This window comes from Peromyscus leucopus, chromosome 5, assembly GCF_004664715.2.
Source record: "Peromyscus leucopus breed LL Stock chromosome 5, UCI_PerLeu_2.1, whole genome shotgun sequence".
NCBI classification, from domain to species: Eukaryota; Metazoa; Chordata; class Mammalia; order Rodentia; family Cricetidae; genus Peromyscus; species Peromyscus leucopus.
The window spans coordinates 105970133-105996143 of NC_051067.1; the positions used below are offsets into that span (position 1 = coordinate 105970133).

The 26011-nt window shown below is 46.9% G+C and overlaps 1 protein-coding gene across 1 annotated transcript; it reads left to right on the plus strand.

Moving 5' to 3' along the window:
* Positions 1–309: 309 nt before the first annotated feature.
* Pdp2 (pyruvate dehyrogenase phosphatase catalytic subunit 2) lies at positions 310–8067 on the plus strand. Its single transcript, XM_028884379.2, has 2 exons — positions 310–467; positions 2737–8067. Exon 2 carries the CDS (start codon positions 2779–2781, stop codon positions 4372–4374), a length of 1596 nt encoding a protein of 531 aa, XP_028740212.1. The 5' UTR covers positions 310–467; positions 2737–2778; the 3' UTR covers positions 4375–8067.
* The last annotated feature ends 17944 nt before the right edge of the window (positions 8068–26011 follow it).

The window sequence follows — 26011 nt, forward strand, 5'->3', positions numbered from 1 at the left end:
AGAGGGACCTGGAGGGAACGGAACAACCCTGGGGAGGAACGCATGCAAGAATGAACAATAAGGAACTGGTGTGGTCTCTTGGTTCTGGGCCTGCAGGGCGTGGCGATAAGGCAAGCTAGGGGCATAGGCTCACGTGATGGCCTGGTGGCGCAGTGCCTGCTCAAATGCTACCATAACCCCAGGGGGTAGAGTGCAGGCGGCCCCTCCCGGCCCCGCCTCCTTTCTTCCTTTTTCCCTCTTCATCTATTGGGTAATATCTATGTCCATCAAGGGCCCACCTCCGAAGATAAGCCAATCAGGATTGGCGGGAGGGAGCTTTCTTCTGGTGCTGGTTCCTCGACTAAGGGGCCTCTCCGGGGAAGTAAAACCCGGACGCAGCAACCGGGGAACTGCGCGCAGGATCTGAGCTGAGAGCATCCGCCGAGTACGGGCGGCACAAGCTGGTGAGACGAGGACAAGGGTACGAGGTAAGGAAGGGGACAAGTAGGGGTGCGGATATCTTCACCAGCCTGGCCTGCGGGCGCCTCAGGTGATGGGGCGGAGAGGAGATGAGGTGAGAGGGCGGGACGAGCTGGTCCCTGGGTCGTGGTCACCCCACTCGCGCGAACGCGCCACGTGGGTCCGCGCGCTAGTGGAGGAGTCGGCTGCTTAGCCAGTTCCCTGCACCAGCTTCCTTAGTATTGGAACACTGGTGAGCTGGGCGTCGCAAACTGGATTCCTGTCTTACAGCTTGGAAAGCCGAGGTTCAGAACACTAAACTGGAGCCGGGAAGTTCTTAACTAGAACCTTACCTCCTAGATAAGAAATCAAGAGGCTTGATTTCTTTAAGGGGTGCTAAATTCTGCCCCATCTGCGGCGGACGGTTTTCATTAACCACAGCTGCCTGTCCTTTCTGCAGGGTCAAGGGGCGTCCCAGGCCATCTGCCTCTGACCGACCTCATCTGCCCCAAGTTCAGCCGGGTGGGTAAGGGACGATCTTCACTGGCTTTGGGAAATCAACTTGACAGTGCGTTTATACCCTTTGACCTACTGATTTTGGAAATAAGTAAGGAAAAGGTGGCTGCAAAGGCCATGCAATTTGGTGTTTAGTGGAAACAAAGTCCAAGTCTCCAGTTACTGTGAATGTTTATGGCAAAATCCATAAATAGTACTATCAGTGAAAACATTGTCTTTAACACGGAAGTCAGATTCAGTGTAGTCGGCCCAACGATGTAAGAACCTGACGTTCTTCTAACGTTCCCAATGACAAAAATAGTGACTTTTTTTTTTTTTTTTTTTTTTTTTTTTTTTTTTTTTTTTTTTTTTTTTTTTTGAGACAGGGTTTCTCTGTGTAGCCTTGACTGTTCTGGAACTCTCTCTAGACCAGGCTGGCCTCGAACTAAGAGATCTGCCTGCCTCTGCCACCCAAGTGCTGGGATTAAAGGCATATACTACCATGCCCTGGCTTGACTATTTCTTTTTGTAGTATTTTGAGACAGGATTTCTCTGTGTAGCTGGCTTCAAACTCTTATTTGCCTGTGCCTTCCAAGTGCTGGGTTAAAGGTTTACATCACTACTCCCAGCTCCTTGCATCCCACCCTGCATAGCCTTCTTTGTTACCTTGGCTGGCCCCCGAATGATGCACAGAACAACAATTTGCTATGTAAATCAGGCTAGCCTTGAACTCACAGAGATCAGCTTGCCTCTGCCTCTTTGCCTCCCAAATTCAGGAATTAAAGTCATGTAGCACCATGCCTGACCTGGAGGTGTCATATTAAATTTTTACAAACTTTGTGAAAACTTGGCATGTTGGCACACACCTTTAATCTCAGTACGCAAGCGGCTGGAACAGGCAGATCTTCGAGTTTGAGGACAGCCTGATCTACGCAGTGAATTCCATGCCAGCCAGCATGACAAAGTGAGCTCCTGTGTCAAAACAAAACAAAACGAAAACGAAACCCAACACAAAACAATGATAACAGCAAAAAGCACTCCCAAATCTTGTGAGAGCAGCATTTGATGGAAGAGGGCTGGGGCTAGGTGGTGGTGGCGCACGCCTTTCATCCCAGCACTCGGGAGGCAGAGGCAGATGAATTTCTGTGAGTTGGAGGCCAGCCTGGTCTACAGAGTGATCCAGGACAGGCACCAAAACTACACGGAGAGACTGTTTCAAAAAACCAAAAAAAAAAAAAAAAAAAAAGAGGGCTAGGGATGTAGCTCAGTGGTAGATCATCATAGAAGAGGCTGTGTGTTTATTCTAGTGACGCACAAAACAACAGCAATAACACAAAACCCAACCATCTGAGACTGGCAGTATTCCCATCATACTAGTAGTAAGTGCCATTGAGACTAGTGAAGCAGTATGTCTGTTAATAGCTAGTGTCACTGGGCCTCCGAAAATGCCAAGTTGAGCTAATATTTGAGGGCCTGCTTTGTAGCAGGTACAGGGCTGGACTCGGGATAGGCGCCAATAAGCAGCTATGTGTCTGGAATTTGTGGAGTAGATAGATGACTTGGGAGAGCAGATACCTAAGTGAATACCTACTAAGAGGAGACTGAACAAGGGAGCTAGAAAGTAGGCTCTGGCTTGAGAAAGAGCTCGGAAAGGAGAGGAAAGGGTGTGTGTGTGTGTGTGTGTGTGTGTGTGTGTAAGTGTAACAAATCAGAGAGAATATTAGCAAAAGAAATGTCTTCACGGTATTTTTTTTTTTTTTTAATTTGAGCTTTGAAGTTTTTATAAACTCTTTAATTTTTCAGGCTGAAAAGCAACCCACCTCTACTCGCCAATATAGTGTCAGAATGTCAAGTACCGCCGTGTCCTACTGGATCTTCAATTCTGCAAGGAATCGAATTGCTATATTACAAGGGGGTAGACGCTTATACTCAAGGGTCGCCTGGAATAGGCATCAGCTGAAATGGAGGCTTTTTCCTCCGGCATCGTCGACTCTAAAGAACAGTACTCCGTGTGGTGGCTTTGCTCTACAGAGAGCCTACAGACACACATCGACCGAGGAAGAAGATTTCCACTTACAGCTTAGCCCCGAACAGGTCAATGACATGCTGCGAGCTGGTGAGTCATCTCACAAAGTTCTTGATTTCAACAGTGGCGCTCCAAATTCAGTGCTAAGGTTTGAGAGCAACCAGCTGGCTGCCAATTCCCCAGTGGAGGACCGGCAAGGTGTAGCTTCCTGCATGCAAACCAACGGACTGATGTTTGGTATTTTTGATGGACATGGCGGCCACGCCTGTGCACAAGCGGTAAGTGAGAGGCTCTTCTACTACATGGCGGTGTCCCTGATGTCCCACCAGACCTTGGAGCAGATGGAGGAAGCCATGGAAAACATGAAGCCTTTGCTGCCCATCCTTCAGTGGCTCAAACATCCTGGGGATAGTATTTATAAGGATGTCACATCGGTGCATCTGGACCACCTCAGAGTCTACTGGCAGGAACTTCTTGACCTGCATATGGAAATGGGGTTGAGCATTGAAGAAGCGTTGATGTATTCCTTCCAGAGACTGGATTCTGACATCTCACTAGAAATTCAGGCTCCTCTGGAAGATGAGGTGACAAAGAACTTATCCCTCCAGGTTGCTTTTTCTGGGGCAACAGCTTGCATGGCCCATGTCAATGGAGTTCACCTGCATGTAGCAAATGCTGGTGACTGCCGGGCTATCCTTGGTGTCCAGGAAGACAATGGTGCGTGGTCCTGTTTGCCTCTTACCTGTGACCACAATGCTTGGAATGAGGCTGAGCTGTCCCGCCTTAAGAGAGAGCACCCTGAGTCTGAGGGCAGGACACTCATCATAGATGATAGGCTGCTGGGTGTCCTCATACCCTGCAGGGCCTTTGGGGATGTCCAGTTAAAATGGAGTAAAGAGTTGCAGCGTAGTGTCCTCGAGAGGGGCTTTGACACCGAAGCCCTCAACATCTATCAGTTCACACCACCCCACTACTATACTCCACCCTATCTGACTGCCAAGCCCGAGGTTACATACCACAGGCTGAGGCCCCAAGATAAGTTCCTTGTGCTGGCCTCAGATGGTCTGTGGGACATGCTGGGCAATGAGGATGTGGTAAGGCTGGTGGTGGGGCACCTATCCAAGGTTGGTTGCCATAAGCCAGACCTGGACCAAAGACCAGCCAACCTGGGACTCATGCAGAATCTGCTGCTTCAGAGGAAAGCCAGTGGACTCCATGCAGCTGACCAAAATGCAGCTACGCATCTGATCAGACATGCCATCGGGAGCAATGAGTATGGGGAGATGGAGCCGGAGCGACTGGCCGCCATGCTGACGTTACCAGAAGATGTAGCCAGGATGTACCGGGATGATATCACTGTCATGGTGGTGTTTTTTAACTCCGATTCAATTGATACATATTATAAGGAGGGTTAAGAGTCTCACCCTGTTGCCAAGGCTAACACGAATATCCTTTAAAACATTTTCACTTACTCCTAAGTGAGCAATTCAAATCTTATTAAGGAATAGGCAGATGTAGGTTGTTGACTAACAAAGGGAGGTCAGGAAACCCAGCCTTAGCGACAAAGCATTAGCAGTGATTTTTGTCCCTGTGTGCACTGGTCAACTCTTCTATGCAGCAGACTAAAACTGGCATAGGCTCCCGTAGCCCATGTCCTTTATGAAGACACTGTTAAACTGTGTCATCCTGTGCTTTTAAAGGATACATTTAATCACCATTCTAAGAATAAAGAACTTCAGGATCTTCTGAGACCCAGTTGCAAAATTTACAAATGTGATCATTGTGGACTCTTATGCACAACTTCTAGGCTATAGTTTTTGTTTTGTTTTTAAATTATGGAAGGCTAGGTTTATGAAACAATCTTCAGGGCACTTTTCTATGTCACATTCTAAGTTTCCTGTGTGTGTGTGTGTGAGATTTTCTGTAATGACTGTGAAGATATTCTGTGCCATTTGCATTTTAACAATGGTTAAATTTACTTTAAAACTGAATCCTCAGACTTGCCAGCAGGGCTGCCATAAGCACATTTAGGACCACTCGCCTTGTTTTCTCAGCTGAGGATGGGAGGGGCTAGGTTTCTGAGCCGGCTGAATTTAATTGTGCCGCCTTTGGTCCTTCTGTTGAGTTCCACCCCAAAACCTCTGAGCCGTACTGAGAGGCAATTTCTGTCTAATCCCTAAACCCTGGCTTTCTGCTTAGTAAAATGTTTCCCCCAGGCTTAGCCATGGGGTTATTCATAGTTGCCATTCTTTCTGATTATATCCCTCAAACACTGACACAATACTACCTCTGCTGTGCTGCCCAGCCTCACCACGCCATTACTGGAAAATCTTTCACCCTCTTGCTTCCAAAGGTTGGGAGAAAGGTGATATGGCCAGGTGGTAGTTGTGGACATTTAAGCAGAGAAGACTTATTCAGTGATTTGTGGACTTAAGGTTTCAGCCTAGTTCTAGAGATGTGAGGATAATAAGAGAACAATCGTGAGCTGAGGGAGGCTTTCTCTCTGTATCTTGGGAGGGAGCGGGGAGACTTATCAGATGGGACAGCTGCCCCTGCCTGTTAGGAATCGCCATTGCTATGCTTCGGGGGTTAGACCATATTTAGTGTGAGACGTGGGTGAAAATTGAGATGCATCTGGCCTTATAGGGGCTGCAGAGTCTTAGTGCTTGCTTGAAAACCAGCCCACGTGGCTCCTTTCAGGAGATCGACTTCTTCCTCTCTCGGGTGGCTGCGGTAGGAAATGTGTTCCCTAAATGGAAACACATGTATTTTTTTTTGGCAGGTTTAATTTCCTGCACCTCATCAGAGCGCTTCACTGTGGGCAGCTCCTTGGTTGGTCCCTTGTCTCTTACCCTCTGTGACATCCACACACTAGCAGGGAACTAGGTTTGCCCCCCACTCCCCTTGGTGTTACTGGTAGACATTCTGTCAAGAGTTGGGGCTGGGCTGGCAGAACAGCTCAGTGGGTAAAGGCTGCCAACCCTGGAAACTTGAGCTCCATCCCTGGGCCCCACGTGGTGGAAGGAGTTAAATTGCCCTCTGACCTCCACGTGGTGCACCATGGCATGTGTTACCCCTCCCCCCAAATAAGCAAAATGGAAAAAGAGGGAGATTGTTCTTTGCACATTTCCTAGTGTACCCGGTTAGTGATACGGTCTCATGTTTTTTTAAAAAAAGGGACGCTTTTGGGTTCTTTTGTTCTGAAACCATTACTGTTACACTTCCGATCTCTTGGATTTTTTACTCAAAAATGAAACATAGGCAGTTCTTCCTGGAGGAGCCCATACCCACACTTGGCTATGTTTACTTTCTGTGGGTCTTTGATGTCTCAGGTGTGATGACCTTCCGAAGGCCTCTTTCTCTTAACCCTCATGTGTAAGTCTATCCTAAATAATTAACCAACTGTGCCACCTCAAAATAATGTAGGAAATGACAAACCTGGGTGTGCTGGACCATGCCTTAATCCCGGCACTTGAGTGGTGGAGGGAGGAAGATCAGAAGTGAATACATGAGACTCTTATCAACAACAACAAAAAATAGTGCGTCCCAGCTAGGCACTAACTTGCTTCAGAAAAACAACAAAACAAAACAAAAACGTAACCCCAAATGTGAGTCATTATTATTTTAGCTTGAAAGTTTGCTGTTTGAACAGAAGACGATATTTGTCTGACTTTTCCCCCCCTTTATCCTTTGTTTTTTATGCCAGCTAAGCCCAGGAGTATCTTGGGAGCCTTAACTGGCATTCAGTATCTGAGCCCTATTTTGGAGGCTGCCATGGGTCATAAATGGCTCTGATTCAGGTAACTTATCCTGAAGTTGATAGAACACAGACCTCCTATTTGTGTCTCTGAGAGTGTCTGTGTTTTCTCACTGTCTAATAGATGTCCCTGTTTTCCAGCTGAAATATTAGGAAAGAAGAAAGGCTGGCTTATTGTCTACCTTTTTCTCTTCCTCTGTGAACTCAGCTTTTCTGTGCCCGCTCCAGTGAGTATTGCTTTCTGGTTACATGCCAACAAATCTGTCTCCCTGGTCATGGGTCTTGGCAGTGACCCCCTTGAAGCAAATGAGCTTTTGCTTTGGGACCCAGAAATTAGAAAGGAGGTTCATGGTCCTTGTCAGTTCTTCCAAAGCTCTTACGTTCTTTTCATACAGAGATTTCAATTTTTAGACTTTCAAACTTTAAATAATGAGATTGACCATTTAATATTGCAGATGTAACTTTTGAAGTAAGTATGTCTTGGTGCTTAAAATGAATGACATTTATGATTTGGGGTAAAGAAACTGATGGAAATGATGTAATTTAGAGATTTGTTTCATGTGTAAATAGTACAGTGCTGTTGATTTCCAAAGTTAGTAAAACTGTAGAGAAGGTGATAGTTTTGAATGTATACTAGATCATGTTAATAAGATTCAGTTTTCTGAGATGTTATTTATAACATTAAAGCTAATTTATTATAATGTAAACTTTGAGGCATAATATACAGATGTTTTCCCCAGAATACATTCGGCTAAAAGCTAAAAAGCTTTTAGGCACACTGGACATTGACAACTTTTAAACATAGGTAAAATGTAAATGGCTTGACCTTCAAATAAAGAAGGGTATGATTATGTAGATCAACAACAAAATGTATTCAAAAGGAAGCTGGTTCTGTCCTTTTAACCAGCTTCTGTTTTTTGTTGGATAGCTACTGGGAAGTTATAACCTCCCAGGTTGAAGCAGAATATTCTGGAATGGAGCCATCCCAGTTTCATGTCTTTGAAGTGCATTTGCTGTGTAGAAGCTCCCTTTGGATTTGAAGGTCAAGGCTGTTGACGTAAACTGTCATGTGTGTGTAGCCTGGTGGGGGAGGCATGTTTGGGCTGTTGTATAACTATTTCCTGAGCCATCTGAGGTCCTATCCCTTCTTCCTTTGGTTCCTGGTGTCTAACTTGCCTCCTGGAAAAATATTTCTTACTATGCATTTTCTTGGAACAATCATTAACCATGGTCTTTAATAATTACTGGCATTTGTATTTTGAGCTGTGTACCAGTGTTCCTATCTGACCCCGATTTTCTAACTGTTGAGGATATTTAAGTAGAACTTTTAAATAAAAGAAGCAAAATGAAATTTGGTTTCCTTTAGTTTGAACATTAATTTTTCTAGCCCTTAGGATGCTAGGCCAGCTTTTGTTTCAGCATTTTTATCTGACCAAGGAAGAGTTGGGACTATTGAAGACCCTGCTCCAAAGAGATGCATGGCGCACTGAAGCTTTTAGTAGCTGCTGAGCACACAGGGAGTCCTTTTTCAGTTCTTATTTATTTTGAGTATTTTGCTTTTTTAACTAAGTGTGTACACTTGTCTTTATGCGGGTGTATCATGTGAGTGCAGATGCTCAGGCAGGAAGGCGGCACTGGATCTCTTGGAGTTGGAGTTCCAGGTCACGATGAGCTGCCCATGTGTTAAGGACCAAATTCAGGTCTGCTTCAGGAGCACTCTTAATACTGAGCCATCTCTCCAGCCTCTGGAGGATTATGTACGTTAGCCATGTGAGTGGAGAGCTGGGAAGAAAAAAGGCTGAGGCCCACCATGCACTCTGGGCCAAGACCTGCTAGAATTTCATAGTTTACTGAGAACCTACTTGTAAAAACAGCTTTTGTGTTACTAGTAGTATGAAGTCAGTTCTGGGGAAAAGTCTAGGCTGCATAGACCTGAAGACCCCACTCACTGTGTCTCAACGCACCCAAAATGATCCGTGGGCCTTTACAAAAAATGCAGGGATGGGGCTGGAGATATGGCTGCACATGAGTAACCACAGTGACTGGCAGGCATTGGGGATCAGAACCCAGGTTCAGTTGGTTGGTTCATAATCATAACTACAGTTCAAGGGGATCCTCTGTCTTCTGACCTTGGGCACTGTACACACATGGTGTACATATATACATCCAGGCAAAACTCATATAAAATTGTAACACAAATTACTAAACAGTCTTATTATTAGAAAACCTGGAGCCAGATATTGGGGTGAAAGCTGAAAGATCAGAGAAGCAGAACAAGCCAGCCAAAAGCTCTTACCTCTAGGAAATCCTCAGTCTCAAGAGCGTGAGTTCCTGTTTCCTCTCGCCTTATATACCTTTCTGTGTCCTGCCATATTACTTCCTGAGGTGTGTGTCCTTCCCAAGCAAAGACAAGAAATCTCAAGTTCTGGGATTAAAGGCATGTGCCACCACTTCTGGCTCTGTTTCCAGTGTGGCTTTGAACTCACAGAGATCCAGATGGATCTCCGCCCCCTGAATACTAGGATTGAAGGTGTGTACTATCACTGGCTGACCTCTATGTTTAATATAGTGGCTGGCTTTGTCCTCTGATCCCCAATTGTTGGGGACTATTGGGGTCCAGTCCTTAATAGTCTCCTTTCCAGGGTCCGCGGAAGGATCTATCAACCAGCTGAGAATTTATTCTTTAAGGTCGGTAAATCAGTCTACGCACTCAGAGTTCTTTGGTCCATTCGCTTTAATTCCTCTGGCATAACATCCTTTATACACAGCTTCAGTTCTGTTCTCATGTCTAGCTCCTTTCTTGCCTGATTTCTCTATATTTATCTACTGTCCCCTCTAAGTTCTATCTTAATTCCTTCATCTAGTTCTGTCCCTTCTAGGTTCACATCTATCTAGTTCTTTCCCCTATCAGCTCCTCTCCCGTTTCCTTCTCTCTCATCTGGCTCTACCTCATCTTGTTCTTCCCCATCTGGTTCTTCCTCATCTTCCATCTCGTTCCTCTAGTCCTCTCTTTTAGCTCTTCAATCTAGTTCTTCCCCATCTCAGCTCATTCCTCTCAAGTTCTTACCCATCTAGTTCTTCCATTCTCTTTTCTCTTCTTCCCCTGCCTCCTGGAAGTCTCGGTATATAAAGGGAGGGTCTGAGCTAAATTGTGTAAAGCTATTACTTAACGTCCACCTCTCCTAGTCGGTGTCTCCTTGTGGAATTTACCGTAAATCAGGAGACTTGCATGTGGGCTGTTATCATTGTTAGTCCACCTGGGACTAACAATGGGCGCCCACCTGGGTGGTGTTTCCTGTAGTCCTTGAAAGTGGCTAAGGGAGATATCTGATTCCAGAGAAAGCCTTTCCTGAGGCTGTTCTCCAAACACCTGGAATGTGTATGTCCAGAGAGTGCTCAGTCCACACTGTTAGTCCTTCTTAGGGAAAAGTCAATTTGGAAAGCTATGAAGGCACACATGATTTTCATAACAGAAGACAGCTGATATATAACAAGCCAAGTAACACCAAAAACTCCTTGGGATTTGGCTTCCTCTGGAGGAATTCCATGATCCCTCCAGGTAGTGACTTTGCCATAACCAGCTGAGTTCTTATGATATATTCCTGCGGCCCGCAACACCCAATCAAGCTTTATTTGTTAGAGCACAAATAAAATATCTCCACATAAAATAAATCTAAATTTTTTTTTAATTCAAATACAAATCTTTAGTCATTAGTATTTTAGTTAGGGCTGGGTAATTAAGCTAGGCATCGAAAAAGAAAAAATGTTTTGATTGACATATAAAGGCATTTTTTATGGGGTACACTTGGATGTGTCAACTTGTGTATACATTGTGTAATGATCAGGTCAAGGCAATTAGTATATCCATCACTTCTGGTCATTTCTTGAAAAGTATTTGGTGGAGTTAGAAAAGGAAGTTCTGGGGATTTTTTACTTTATTTTTTATGTGTATGGGAATGTTTTATTTTTATGTGTATGGGAGTGTTTTTTTTTTTTAATGTGTATGGGAGTGTTTTATTTTTATGTGTTTGTGTATATATCACCTGTGTGCCTGGTACAGGTGGAGGTCAGAAGAAGGCATTGGATTCCCTGGGACTGCAGTGACAGATGGTTGTGGCCACCATGTGGGTGCTGGAAACTGAACCAGGGTCCTCTGGAAGAGCAATCAGTGTTTTTAACCACTGAGACATCTCTTTGGCCTCAGATTTTTTGTTTGTTTGAGACACAGTCTCACTGAGTAGCCTTGGCTGGCCTGTAACTTACTATTATATAGACCAGGCTGGCCTTGAACTCATAGAGATCCATCCACTTGCTTCTGCCTCCCGAGTGCTGGGATTAAAAGCCATCATACCCAGTCCCCTCATCCCCCCAGATTCTTTTTGAGACAAGGGTCTTGCTAACTGGCCTGGAACTCTAGATCCTCTTGCTCCTGTCTCCAAACCATTGGGATCACAGGTATGAGACACCACCACCCTGCTGGGAAAATTAAATGTATAGATTTAACTTTTCATCTCTAGAATTTTGTTTTGTTTTTCGAGACAGGGTTTCTCTGTGTAACTGCACTGGCTGTCCTGGAACTCACTCTGTAGACCAGGCTGGCCTCGAACTCACAGAGATTCATTTGCTTCTGCCTCCCAAGTGCTGAGATTAGAGGTGAGCACCACCACTTCCAATAAAATGCTAAGCATTTTTATTCTATTTATTTGATGCTACTAAATGCCCCTAAATAGTTGCTAACCTTGGTGACCCTCTGAATTGTCAGTGGCCAGATTCCTGAGTAACTGGCTCCATCTGGGACGGGTGAGTTTTTACTGTTTGTTGGAGTGTCTTGGTCCCATTGGTCTCTGACCTTTTCTGCTTTCTCTATACGTGTCTTAGTCTGGCAATGGCCTGGATGGGGCAGCAGGAGCATAGTGGAGAGGTTAGGATTCCTCTTCTGACTTTCATCAACAAGGGCTGGGCCCCCGGCAAAGCTGTCTACAGAGGAACACCTTGGAGCCCACTGTATCTTTGCCCACAAGTCTGCCTGCCTTTCCTGGATTCTGGAAAGCCTTCACCAACCCCAAGCTCCCTGCAGTAGAGAAACAGGATGCTTTTCCAGGGCTGCAGCTCTGTCCACAATGCACAAACCTGGAGTTAGTCATTCAGACTAGACAGGAGCTGAGTTCATGATACTGGCAACATGAGGCAGGGAAGGGCCATCCAGGAAAGGAGTACAAAAATTGATGCCTGAGATCTGATCCAGTCAAGTGTCTGGGGACAGGGCTTCTGAGTCATTGAGGAGGTAGGTAGGAGTGTCTCTGTATGGAAACAAGGCTTTTTAAATGTGGCTGGGTGGACAAGGAGAGACCCTCAGGTTACCTATCAGGACAGAAAAGGATTGTGCAGGGTGGGTGCACAATCTGGATATGGTGTTGTGGGAGACCCAAGGATCAAGAGTTCAAGGTCATGCTCAGGTACCTGTCAAGTACAAGGCCAGCCTAAGCCATGTGAAGCTCTGCCTGGGGGAGACCATTCTGAGTGACCTCAGAATGAGTACGGCTTCTCTTTATTAGTTTCGGACAGAACCAGGAGTCCTGCCTCATTTGTTTCCCTGTGATGTTACCAGGGTCCGTTCTCTGGCCCCTTCCCACATACTACCCCTGCTCCGCTCCAGGAATACAAAAGATGGTTTGAAATGAGTTAGGAACAATGGCTGGGCAGACACCAAGGAAAAGAGAAGAATCTGCAAAAGAGGAGGTCAGAGGATAGGAGAAAAACAGCAAGCTGTGGCGTGGAAGCAGAAGGAAGGGAGGAGTTTGGCCATGAGGATCTGGTTTCAGAGAACATGGATGTGGATGGGCAGAAATGGCCAATTAGCTACAAAAAGTTCCATTGCAGGAGAGGCAATGGCTGAACCATAATCTCAATGTCTGGGGGCCATTGCCTGATTCTAGATGGTGAGGTGGAGGAGAGGGTCTGCTGGGTGAGTGGGGTGGTGGGACTGTCATCCTCAGTCAGCATGTCTCTGGGTTTGTGAAAGAGAAAAGGATCCAAAGTTCATTATGGGAGTTTTGGGATTTGCTGCTGTCCCCAAATGGGGCTGTAGCATGGGAAAATGGGAGAATTGGCTATCCTGAGCCCTGCCCGGTGGCTGGACCGTTAATGATGAGGAGGTACAGTGATAGCAGCAGTAGGGAGTGCTCTGCTTGTGTATGAGGCCATGGAAGACACAGAGGCTGCCTCTAGATGTCGCCATCCAGCTGTGCTGGTGTCAGCAGAAGCTGGCCTGAGGAGGGCTGCCCTGAGCTAACGAGGCTCGGCGCCCTAAAACCTTGAGAAACATCTCCCTGCAATGCAGCCTGATACACCATCAGGAAGCCTCACAGCACTCTGGGCATCTTTGGGGCTGGAATTAAGTGCGGGTTGGGGAAAGAGCTCTGTCTTGTGCTTGTGGCCATGCAGTCCTGCTTGTGGGGGAGGGGCTGTTAAGACCCAGGCTTGCCAGAGCAGGTGGTGGACTGCAGGTGGTATGAAGTGGCTGCCATCTGGACCGGCTGTCTTCAAGGTACTTGTTTTCCTCCGTGAACCACCCAACACCTCTAAGCAACCCCGTCCTTGTTCTGTCCCCTATAGCCAGTTCTGCTGCCAGCTAGCCTCTTAGCAGTTCCTGCACATCTCTTCTCCCAGCTTTAAGAACAGTCCGAATCACTTCCATGCCCCTCTAGTCAGGTGCAACTGCCATACAACACTCAGATCTGAACTATTGCTTCTCTGCTCCCTTCTACGATGTTTGGGTGAGCGTTCAGATTCCTCTTCCCTAGACAGGCCTCCCTTCCTGCCATAGTCATGTAGAGTGTTTTTAGAACGTATCAAGGCTTTGGGCTTGCTGTTCCCCATAGCAGGGGCTCCTGGCACTTTCTACCTCCTCTTGGCTTACCCAGATCTCTGAGCCTGATTCTGATAGATTCCAGCTTGTCTGGAAGACTCCCTGAATTTCTAGGTCTCTCCCCCAAGCAATTCCTCTCTATTTTTAGCACTGGATGGTCCTATTTCATCTCTCCATAGGTCTCCCTTCTCATCTGTCTGTCTATTTTCTTTGCCACACTAGCATTCTAGTTTGGTTTTCCTCTGGATAACCATGCATCATCAGCCCAGCATCTGGCATGAAATGTACACTCAACATTTAAAATGTGGAAGAGGCTGGTGATGTAGCTCAGTGGTAGAGAGAACACTTGCCTAACATTTATGAGGTCATGGGTCCAATCCCCAGCATCACAGAAATAGATGGTAGGTAGGTAGATAAATAGATGGATAGATAGATAGGTAGATAGATAGATAGATAGATAGATAGATAGATGATAGATAAGCAAAATGTTAGGGATGAAAGAATGAAAGAAGGAAAGATTTTGGTCTTTTTCCGCAAGAGATAAAGTCGAATTTTCCCAAGAGTTAGGCCATTCTTCTGGCTGCTCCTGGGGTGGAGACTAGATGATGATGATGATGGTTCTTCTTCCTCCTCTTTTTTTTTTTTTTTTTTTTTTTTTTGAGACAGAGTTCCTCTGTGTAGTCCTGGCTGTCCTGGATCTCGCTCTGTAGACCAGGCTGGCCTCAAACTCACAGGCTTCTGCCTCCCAAGTGCTGGGATTAAAGGCATGCACCACCACCACCACCACCACCACCACCACCACCACCACCACCACCAGCTGAGATTAGAATCTTCTATCTTTTGCTTCTTATTGTGATTTGAATAATACATCAAATTCTTTCACACTCCACCCATCTGTCAGTGGGGTCTAATTACCTTTCCTCTTTTTTGTTTGAGATAGGTTTTGCTATATAGCTGAGGCTGTGTTTAAACTCTCCCCCTTCCTCCTTTAGGTCTCCCAGGTACTGCAAGTAGAGGCATGCATGGCCATAAGAATTCCCCTTCACTTGAACCTGAAATGACCTTAGGGACTTACTTATAATCAAGAAACTATACAAAGGACACACTGGGGACTGGGAAGGTGAAGTGACAATCTCTGTAACTGACAATTACACATTCTTATACTACTCACTCTAGTTATGGCTATGTTGGACATTTAATTTGTCTTTTCCATTTTCTTTCCCCCTCTTTTTTTTTGGGGGGGGCGCTGGGTGGGTATTAAGGATTTAACTTGGAGGCCTGTGCATTCTAACAAATATTCTACTGCCGAGCTACATTCATCAGCCTTTTTATTGTGATGTTTTCTCTGTTGTTTTGAAACAGGATCTTCCGTAGCCCAGGCTTGCCCTTGAGCTTGCTGTGTAGCTGAAGCTGACCTTGAACTTCTGATCTTCCTTCCTCTCAGTCCCAGATGCTAAGATTAGTGCACTACCACAGCCCCACACATGTCTGTCTGGTAGTTCTTTTTTTAACAACAAAAAAAGCCTTTGTGACATCCAACACTCTCTCCTGCTTCCAGGGAGAAAAACATCTGGGTCCCTTCCTGATGTGTGGGGCTAAGTTGACTCCACCCATCCACCCTTCCACCCCTTCTACGGCTTCAGCCACTTGATCCATTTTCAGCCAGGGAGGGATTAGAGCAGGGGCTCAGTTTATGATAATTTAAAATAATACACCTGGCTACATTTGTATATGCTCTGGTCAGATGCTATGCCAAGCACTTCACATGTATTAGCTTCTTTAAGCTAGGTGTGCCTCTACCCCCAACTCGCCCTGCCTATAATCCCAGCAATTGGCAGGCTGAGACAAAAGGTTTGTGGTTTGTGAGTTCTAGACTAGCCTGGGACATGTATTGAACCTCTCAAAAACAAACAAACAAACAACAACAAAAGTCCCAAAGCTGGGTATAGTGGCGCAGACCTGTAATGCCAGCACCCGGGAGGCAGAAGCAGGAGGATCGGGAGTTCAGAGTTATCCTCAGCTACATATTGAGTTTGAGGCCAGCATAAGCTATCCTGAGACCCTCTCTCAAAAACCTAAAACAAAACAAAATAAAAAACTATGTACTATCTTACTTAACTCACGTACAACCCCTTGAAGAAGTGTTACCATCCCATTTTATAACCCAGAAAAACAGGAGCTGGCTAGACAGACTGTAGTGCCCAAGGCCATAAACATAGTAAGGCAGAGCTGAGCTTCAAATCCCAGCGCTTGACTTCACAATTTCTTTCTCGTATTCATGCAGCTGTGTTGAATAATTATTCTTTGGATGAGAATATGCTCCAGCAACTGACCAAAGGGTCCACAATGCTTCAGGAAGGAGTGAGGTGTAGATCCACAGAAACAACGTAGACAAAAGTTGAGGTATCACTGGTCAAGATGCGAACTGGAAGGAATAGGAGGGATATGCCCTGAGGCTAGGACTTCTGTCTGTGCCTGGGACTAGAGCCATATTAACACAACTCCTAGCAAGGGTCACGGATTCTATGTATGGAGTTTCCCTGTGTCCCCAGCCAGCTGGGCCTTTGAACAAGTGGAAGCCAGGAAGTGTCTGCCTTCAGTGAGCAGACCTCCGTCTGGCCCTCTCTCCTGATGTCACGGTCTTGCCCTGGTCTCTGACTCAATCTCCTCATCTTGCCTTGGGACTGGCATCTCTAGCTTGGACATGGGCCCAGAACGCCTTCGGCACATAGTGAGGCTTGCTTTCTCACCCATCACCTGTGAAAATTCATCTCAGAGGGCGAGAAGGGGGGAAGGCTGGGCCAGGCAGCTATACCAGGGCATTTGAACAAAAATGGTCATGGCATTGGTGTTTGTAAGAAAGGAACAGTGTTGACATGACTTCACCCAGCACGAGACACAGACCCTGAGGCAGCCATTTCAGCAGGCTTTAAATGTGCCTGTGAAAAAAACACACACGATGGCTGAAGAACTTTATAGGAGACATTATAATAAGTAGCGCAACAGGAGATCAACAGAATATATAGTGTGATCCCAAGCTGAAATCCTTCTCCTATCCCTCACACTTACTTCCACCAACTCCCCTGGGACTTATCCCATTGGCCAGGCAAACAGTGGGGGAGGGGGGCGAGACTATCTTGGGAAGGGGGATGAGATCATTCTAAGGCTGGCTGATTTAGAACCGGGTAACTTTTTCCATCCATATGGCTCTCAGAGACTTCTGCACTAGCTCATAAACCTTGGCGCCAGCCTTGGGGATCAGCCACGAGGCCCCTCCTCACTGTGGAGAGGGTGGCTAAAACTGGATGGGGTTGGGGATAGGGCTTAAGTTGAGACAGAGGGGCAGAGGGGGGTGGGGCGTGGTTCAGCTGGGACCAGACAAGTATTTTGCAGTTAATGGGTCTGGGTGTCCTGAAGCTCTCTAGGAACTGACGTGGGTAGATGGTGCATTTTGTGGGTGAAAGTCACTCTGCAAGGAGCAGAGCTGTGCCCCTGGCAGTTCCTCTAACACCTGTATTTGGGGACTCCAATTGGCCAGCTTGGCCCTCCCCTAAAGGATCCCTTAAGCTCTAGACCTGCAAGGGGTAGATGTGGAGGGAAGAGGACTGGGCTGGGAAGAGGTCAAGGCCTCCGTCTAGGTCAGTACAAGATTGGGTTCAGTTCACTCTCCCCAGCCCTCTGCCTGCAGCCATAGCATCAGTCAGGCCACCTAAGACCCCAGTTCCAGCCTTGAGCAAATAGCAGTCCTAATCCTTTAGCTTGGTCCCATCTCTGAGCCTTTTCCTAGGAGTTCACCTGCTCTCCCTCTCTAGCTGCCTTGTCACCTCCCTAACCCTGAGCTGGACAAGTACCAACTGTCCCCAAGTCAGTGTCCAGCATGCCAGCTTATCCGTGCTCATCTGAAGCCAGGGCTTGTGTCTAGGGGAAATTCTAGTACACACTGAATGAAGGAAAAGGGGGAAGGCCTTAAAGGGATAGGAGAGGACCAACTGTGTGTGCTCAGTGTTGTTCTGGTGCTCTGCTTCAGGCTACTCTGTGCCAGGACCTCCAGGGGCAGCCAGCAGCCTCGGGCATCTCAGGTCCCTTCATACAAAGTCAGAGAATGTGGCATGAGGCACCTTCACTGGGCTTAGTAGGCAAGGAACAGAAGCTGGGCAGAACCAGAATGGGCTGGAGTGTTTCTTTAGCCTGGGGTTTGGGCAGAAGGGCTGGGAACAGAATTCTCCGGTTGGATGGAGTTGTTCCTGGAAAATCCCCACAACGCCTTTCAGCATTGTGCTTTGTGCCCTGCACGCCTTCAGAGGTGAAGGAGCAGGGCCCTTTCTGCTGCTGGGCCCCTCAGGCAAGGCCCTTGCCCTCTCTGTCTCCAAGCACTGGGCTCTGGACTGGCACATCTATTGAGTGCTGTCTATTGACTTCACTGTAGTGGACGTCTGTTCTACCTACGACCTTGAGGTACGGCCCCTAGAGAGGTAGCAAGTAACTGTTCTACCAGTAAGCTTGAATTGAGCAGCCCCTGGGGCATGGCCTTGGGACTACCCTTACACTAGGGAGGCACAGAGAGCGCACTCTCCTCTCCCTTGTGGACTTGGATGGTGTGGACTGACTCAGGGCAGAACAGTGTGGGACAGTACCTCGGCCTTCCAGGACCCTATGATGATTCTCCTGTTCAGTGAATTTTCTTTCCTAATAAATTCCTTTTACCCTTTAAGCAGACTCCCATGGATTTCTCATTACACAATAAAGAATCTACCTTGTCCATAAAGATGCCATTGAACAACAACAACAACAACAATAAAACAAACAGACAAACCCACCACTCAAAGATCAGCTTTGGACTGCAGATTCTTCAGAACAATTCCAAGATGAGATGGTCCATCATATTATATGTCTAGCCAGAACTTCATATAACCTTACCCATTACTCTGAGACTAGCTACAAATGTTAGAGCTAGTCCTTTTGAGGCTTAACCATTTAGCTTTCTTACAGGATCCCACAGAGATACCGTCGCCCCCTAGACAGCAAGAAGCAATTTTAAGAAAACGACGCCCCCTCTCCCAAAAAGGTTTTATTTTCTCAGGGTTATAGATAAGTTGTAATAGGGTTGGAGGTGGAACAATAAAATTTAAACTCAGGATTCTTTTTCGGAAAAGAAAAGGGGGGAATAGATAGCATAGGATATTGAGGTATAGGATATTAAGGTAGATTATTGTATCTGCTAATAAACTAATTTAGCAAACTATCAGCCTTAGATAATTTGCACTGATATGGTTTCTTGTATATTGATACAAATGTAAACTATTTTTCTATTCCTATTTAAGACAATTTGTATATTGATACAAATTCAAAACTATAACTGCCATATTGTACACATGTTCCTACTCCTGTTTGAAATATTTTATATATTGATACAAATGTAAAATTATAATTGTCATACTGTCTGTATGTTCTACCTCTGTTTAGGATATTTTGTATTTGGTACATATTAAGGATATTGTTGTCATATTGCACTATACATTTCTACCTCCATTTAAGATTTTAAAAAATTATTTTATTTTTTTATTAAATTTTTAAAAATTCGTTTTACATACCAACCACAGATCCCCCTCTCATCCCTCCTTCTGCTTCCCCTACCCCCACCTAATCCTCCCCTACTCCTCATTCCCTTCTCCAAAAGGGTAAGTTCTCCCATGGGGAGACAGCAAAGCCTGGTACATTCAGTTGAGGCAGGACCAAGTTCCTCCCCCATGCCTCAAGGGTGAGCAAGGTGTCTGACCATAGGTAATGGGATCCAGAAAGCCAGTTCATGCACCAAGGATAGATCCTGATCCTACTGCCAGGGGCCCCTCAAACAGACCAAGCTACACAACTGTCTCCCATATGCAGAAAGCTTCAGAGAAGCTAGGAAACAAAGGGGACCCTAAGAGGGATGTACGGATCACCTTGGGAAGGGGAAACAGGAGATCTCCGTGAAAAAACTAGGGATCAGGGAGGGCAATAGAGGGGAGGGGATGGAGGATAAGATATTTTGTATATTGTCACAGTTTTGAGGTCATTATCCTTATACTGTACATCTGCTTACAGACTGTTTACCTTGATAATGTGAAGCCTTAGTCCTTGAGTTATTTAGGTAGATAAGACAGATTAATAGTCACCCATACTTGTCATATGTATAGTTATGTTAGGTTTTCCAGATTTACAGAAACATATGTTAGATGGATAGGTAATCTTTAAACACTTCATAGACATAGAGAATGTGGCATTCAAATGTTTTTATAACTTAGAATTCTGTTGACATGAGACATGATTGCTCCTGGCAGCACCAATCTGATCCTGAGAGAATGTTGGACTTCAATGACACTCCTTATGGAAGTTTGTCTTCTTCTTGGCATAAAATGGCTTGCTGGGTAAAGAACTGCCCTTGCCTCGACTGCTGACAGTATGCATGCTGTCCTTTCTGAACGAGCAGCACATAAGGAAAAGAGACTGCTGAACCTTGTCAAGACAGGGTAAGATGGCCTTTCAAAATTCCTGCTTCTGAAAATGGTCTGTCAGATATTCTAGGCCTGTAGCCAAAAGTGGATGCTTCAATGGTGCTGAGAAACTCTGAGGGACTGTCCAGGCTGCCAGCTGTCTGAGAGACACAGAGAGCATTTTTTTCTCTCCCTTGTGGACTTGGATGGTGTGGACTGACTCAGGGCAGAACAGTGTGGGACAGTACCTCGGCCTTCCAGGACCCTATGATGATTCTCCTGTTCAGTGAGTTTTTTTTTTCCTAATAAATTCCTTTTACCCTTTAAGCAGATGCCCATGGATTTCTCATTATACACCACTAATTCAGCCATTCTAAAAGCAGGGGTCAGGGTTCCAGGGTTTGAGAAGGAAGTTGAAACCTTAAGATGCCGTATGGCTTGGCCAAGGCCACATAACTGTTAGGGTTCGAACCCCCACCTACTGATTGCACATAGTACCACTCTCCTGTTCCTATTTAGTAGTCCCCAAAGGGCAGTGTGCCCACAAGCTGAGGATGCCACTTCTAGCTCAGTGCCTCCTGCCCAAGGCCTACCCTGGCCCAGTGCCTGTCACTCTCAGAATAACCCTGGTGGTTCTGGGCATGGATCGTAGCCCATCACCTGGGACCTATTTTTGTCCTTCGGGTAAGGAGGAAGTCTCACCTTGTGCAGTAACCACTTGGGACAAAGATGGATCACGTGGCCTCAGCCCCAAGTCATCTTGCTGCCCTACTGGGAAATGACCCCGACTGGAAGGGGAAGGCCTGGATTAGCCACACTCCCTTTCTTTCCCTGCCCTAGCCTCTTCCCAGAATCCTTACAGCCCGTCATCACAACACGCTATACCTCCATGTCCCCGCACACCATGGCCAGAGATCCCAGGGCATTATTTGTCCTTGATGTCCAAAGTCTTATGCACTTGAACAACTAGAAATCCTTTCTTCTGTGTAGTGCCCTTTTCTTTAATTTAGTTAGAGGGTTCTGCAATCCAGGCACAGAGGCCATTTGGAGATTTAGTATCTAGAACTCAACTTCCAGAATTTAGGGTGTTGGAATGCTTTAGGGACAGTGACTGATGGCATTTGAGGAGGTGACAGAGATTGTGAGAACACTCACATGAACTCTGAAAGGTCAAATGAGTCCTAACCAAGGAGTTATGGACCCCAAAACTATTTATATAGAAGGGGCAGTCCATAGACACAAGGGGGCACCCCAATGGGACTCCTTACTGCTAAAATCGATGCACATGTGTCTACAGAGGAGGAGGAACTATGCCCTGTGCCCATGAAGGAAAGATGCTCAGACAAAAAGACCAGAAGAAAGCTGGGCACGGTGGTAAATGACTGGAATCACATTGCTGGGAGGTTGAGGTGGGCCAGTTAAAAGTTCGAAACCCCTTCGGGCGGTGGTGGCGCACGCCTTTAATCCCAGCACTCGGGAGGCAGAGCCAGGCGGATCTCTGTGAGTTCAAGGCCAGCCTGGACTACCAAGTGAGTTCCAGGAAAGGCGCAAAGCTACACAGAGAAACCCTGTCTCGAAAAAACAAACAAACAAACAAAAAGTTCAAAGCCCCAGAGAAAGCAATTCTATCCTATCTCAAAAACAAACACAAACAAAAGACTGGAAGAGAACTTGATTCTTAGAAAGTCACCGTAACAACGGAGACTAGAATGTCTGCAGCTATCCTGACAACAACAGTAGTAGCTGCTCCCCCCGCCCCGCCCCCACCTCCTTTAAGGCCCGTGTTGAGTCAGGGCTCTCTTTATCTCAGTGAGACCCACAGGTGTTCTCTGGGTGGAGAATGGGTGGTGGCCCCGGGGATGAGCTTCATAAATGTGATTGGGTTTTGCAGCATCGGCAGCTCTCTGCCCCCAAACACCTTGCTGCAGTGCAGGGTATCAACGGGAGGGCTGGCCCCTTGGGGATACCGTCAGGGAGCCAGCCAGCCCAACTGAGTGAGCCTCGGTCCACTTGGCCCTACTCCTCTAGGCGTTGGGGCTGGAAATAGCAGCTGTTCAAGTGCTGACAATCAAAGGGCAGCTAAAAAAAGGCCCCTCAGTCTGGGCACTGTCGCACTCGGCTTGCAGGGCCTATTTTTGGGGAGAGGGTGCCGACGTGCCAGTGGAAAATCCATGGGTGGGAGTCTCCAAAGGTGGGGGGCCCATATGACTCCCTCTCTCCATTCCAGCTCCCCCCAACACATGTGCACATATGCATGTACACACACACACACACACACACACAAAATCTGTAATCACATACATAAACCCATAAAAGTTGCATGTTTAGCCTTCCTTTCCAATTGCTTGGCCTTGTCATCCATATAGTAACCCGGAAAAGGGATGAGGAAGCTGAAATTCAAAGAGATATATCTCTGTTGGCAGAGTGTTTGTCTACCATACAGGCAGTCCTGGGCTCTATCTCCAGCACTGAATACATTGGGCATGGTAGCACATACCTGTAATCCCAACACTCAGGAGATAGAGGCAGGAAAAGGTTAGAAATTCAAGGTCATTATTCTCTGCTACATTGAGAATTTAAGGCCAGCCTGAAATAAATGAGACCCTGTCTCAACAAATAAACAATGCTTGCCCCCACCCCAAACTCCAGTGACATTCCCAAGGAAAGTCTCACAGCTAGGAATCAGGTTGGGCCATGGTACCCAGGCCAGTGCTGTTTTCTAGAGGCAACCTCCTCACTGAGCTAGCAAACCTACTGCCCTCTGAAGAGGCAAAAGCTCTGTGATGGAGGCGAGCTCTGTGTTGAATGAGTATGGGCTGAAGACCTACAGAAAGAAGTCCCAATGGAAAGCCCAGGTCAGTTCTGAGAGGACCTTGCTTTGCTGTAGGAGAGGCAGCTCCTGCAGAGAGCCCAACCCCCACCCATCCTGTGACCACCTGCTCCCCCTCTGCCTGGGCCTCCAGAGACCAGCTGCCCCTGCCAAGTTTCCAGGGAACGTGTCAGATAAGGGGCCTGTGCTCATGACTCTCTCCCACTGGTCCCTATCTCTGTCCCTCCTGCCATCACCAAGTGAATAAGAATAGCACAGCCTGGGGAGGGGCACACACAGGGCCATCCCAGCTTAGCGAAGTCTTCAGTCCCCTCGCCATCAGTGCCAACCCCGCCCCCCCCCAGCTGCCTGTTACCCTGTGCCCGAAGTCTACCGCGCATGGTAAAGTGCCAGCTTCAGCCTCAGCTCCTGCAGCTCTAGAGGAGGATCAGGAGGAAGCCACAGTGCTTGGGTTTTTCAGCCTCCACAGTGGCGCTGTGTGATCTAGAGCTGGATGCTGAGTCTCTCAGGGCAAAGTGGCACAGCATTCTAGAAAGTCTGAGTGACAGTTAGCTGGATCCTCTCCCTAGGCTGGGGTCCCTGATAAAAAAGCTCTGCCTGGATTCTGAATGCCTGTGAGAACTCTGACTCTAGCCAGTGGGGATTCAGATGAGTAGAATCCCTGTGTCCCATGCAAAGCTGTTCCTGGGGTATGGTCATAGGGTAAAGATGAATGCCACGTTATTACCTCTGCATGAGTCTCCTTTTGGCACTCCTGCAAGGATATAAGGACCACATCACTCTGAGAGAAGAGTCTGTAGTCGTGGAACCCGTGGTCAGTGTAGCTGTGACATGGAAAGGGGGCAGATCCAGGAAGCCTTGTTCCCACATTTCTGAGTCACTGTGACACCTGATTGTAATTAATGCATCTCTCATTAGTGGCCTCTGTAACTCTCTCAGCCTGACTCACCACACAGACCCGCAACCTGGTCCGACTCCACCTACATCTCTGCCCTAGTTTCTTACTGTCTTCATTACCTCATTTCCATGACCCTTCCCCTTGACCCTCCAGCCTGCCTTCTGTCCTTCTAAGTTACCCACTAACTCACAGGGCCCCAGGAGGCAGTCAGGGATGCCAAGGAAAGAGAAGGGGTGGTGTATGGGTTTCTTGCATGCTTACACACATCCTCAAACTACAGAGACCACACCACACTTACACACTCACAGGCTCACACATGTATGTGCCTGATAGAGTGGCAGGGTCACCAAAGGGTTCCAAGCTCAGTCTCCCAACACTAGCCCTGCAGGTGGGTCTCTACAACTCCTGTATTCTTGGGGTCCTGCCATTCCTCTGAGTTCTTCACAGTACAAACTAATAACATCTTCCAGTAGTAGCAGGATGGTTTCAAAGTGAGACCATGGGAAAAACCTTTTTCCCTGAGACCCAAGCAAGAGCCCTGGAGTAGGTGTAGATATGTGTGGGTCTCTGGGGTCCCAAGATTGTTTCATTCTTTGGGGGTGAGGTCTGGACTGACCTTGGGGCCTCTAGCTTCAAGAGCTCTATCGCTGAGGCTGGAAAAAGTTTAAAAATATCCCCATGTTTACATTCTTTTCAAGCCCGCCTCCTGGGCTTCAGTGCTGGGTCCCTTTGATCTGGCTCTATGCCTCAGAAAAGAACCTGGGAGATCAGGGAGCACAGCCCCTGCTGTGCAGACCCATCACCTCCCCAGCCCAGTCAGTGTCTTGTGACACCCCTCACATCACAAAACCAGAGAGAGCCCTCACCAGTGACCTGGCAGCACTAGTGGGTGCTGAATCTGGGCTCTTTTCCATATTTCTCCAAAGTTTGGGCCTCAAATGCCTCTAAGGAATGTGAATGTGGGGCTGCAGACATTTGTGATGTCCTGGGGAAAGCCACAATTACTACTACAGTGTGCCTGGCTATGTGCTAAATGTGTTTTGCAATTATATGATATAGTTCTCCCTGAAGCCTCATTTTATAAACCAGTAAACGAGAGATGAGGTGATCTTCTGAAATACACAACAAGGATGGAACAGGCATGGTGGCATCTTCTACTCATACTGGAGCACTGATCACATACCTCCCCCCATACACACCTTGTCTTACTATGGTATAGTAGTGGTGTATGATCTCACCAACACGAATCCTTTCAGGTACTCACCAACTCTCTCACTATGTGTTTTTCTCCTTCTGTGAGTCAGGTATGCTGTGATCCTATGTGGTCCTCACCTTCTTCTCTAGAATAGAGCTACGCACAACAGGAAAGTTTTGTGTCTGCAGATGCTCAGGGCATCTGAACCTTTTGACACTAGTGGTCAACCCCAACCCGATCCTGGAAATCCAAGCCTAACTCTTGGAAAACTCGACTTTATCTCTTGCGGAAGAAAACCAAAATCTGGGTTCCCATTATTCATCCTTTCCTTTGTTGGGTTCCCATCTGCCCACTTACCAACTCATCATCCATCTAGCTATTAGTCCATCCAAATACTCATTCACCTCTCCATCCACCTATACACTCACCCACCCAGCTGCTCATATCCATCCATAACAAGGAGCCAGTGAGCACAAAGATTCCAGCTTGGCTGCTGCATGAATCCTCCCCTTTCCAGTCTGCCTGCCCAGTTTTACCAGAAGGAGTTGATTGGGTGATTTCTAAGATTTGAGGGAGCAGAGACCAGCTGAAGAATGGCTAAACTTCTACAGAGGTCACATAGACCTCAGCCACAAAGGTGTGTCTTGTCCTCTGGTTCCAGACTACCAGATGTTTCTTGACCTCTCTGACCTTCGAGATCATCTACCTGAATACGGGGCCAATAGTCCAGCCCTAGCAGGCTTATGGAGAGATAAGATGAGATGTTACCTCCAAAGGGGTCTTTTCCATGCTGAAGACTTCTGAGCAGGTGTAAATTAGGCAGAGAATGAGTTGGGGTAGTAGGGTGGGGAAGGCCCTGCATGGGCTGGGGTGGTTAGTGGAATATCCAGTGTAGGTGTGTGAGGGTGTTGGTTCCTGAGTCCAGGGTGACTGAGAATGGCCTCAGAGTCCATCTGCAGGCTCCCCTGTCCCAGGCCAGCTAGGATGCCTGCCCTGTCTTTCTTGCCTGGGCTTAGCTCCATCCCATAGCA

Excerpts from the sequence above, each read along its gene's own strand:
- Pdp2 (XM_028884379.2), top strand. The coding sequence starts at position 2,779 with ATGTCAAGTACCGCCGTGTCCTACTGGATCTTCAATTCTGCAAGGAAT.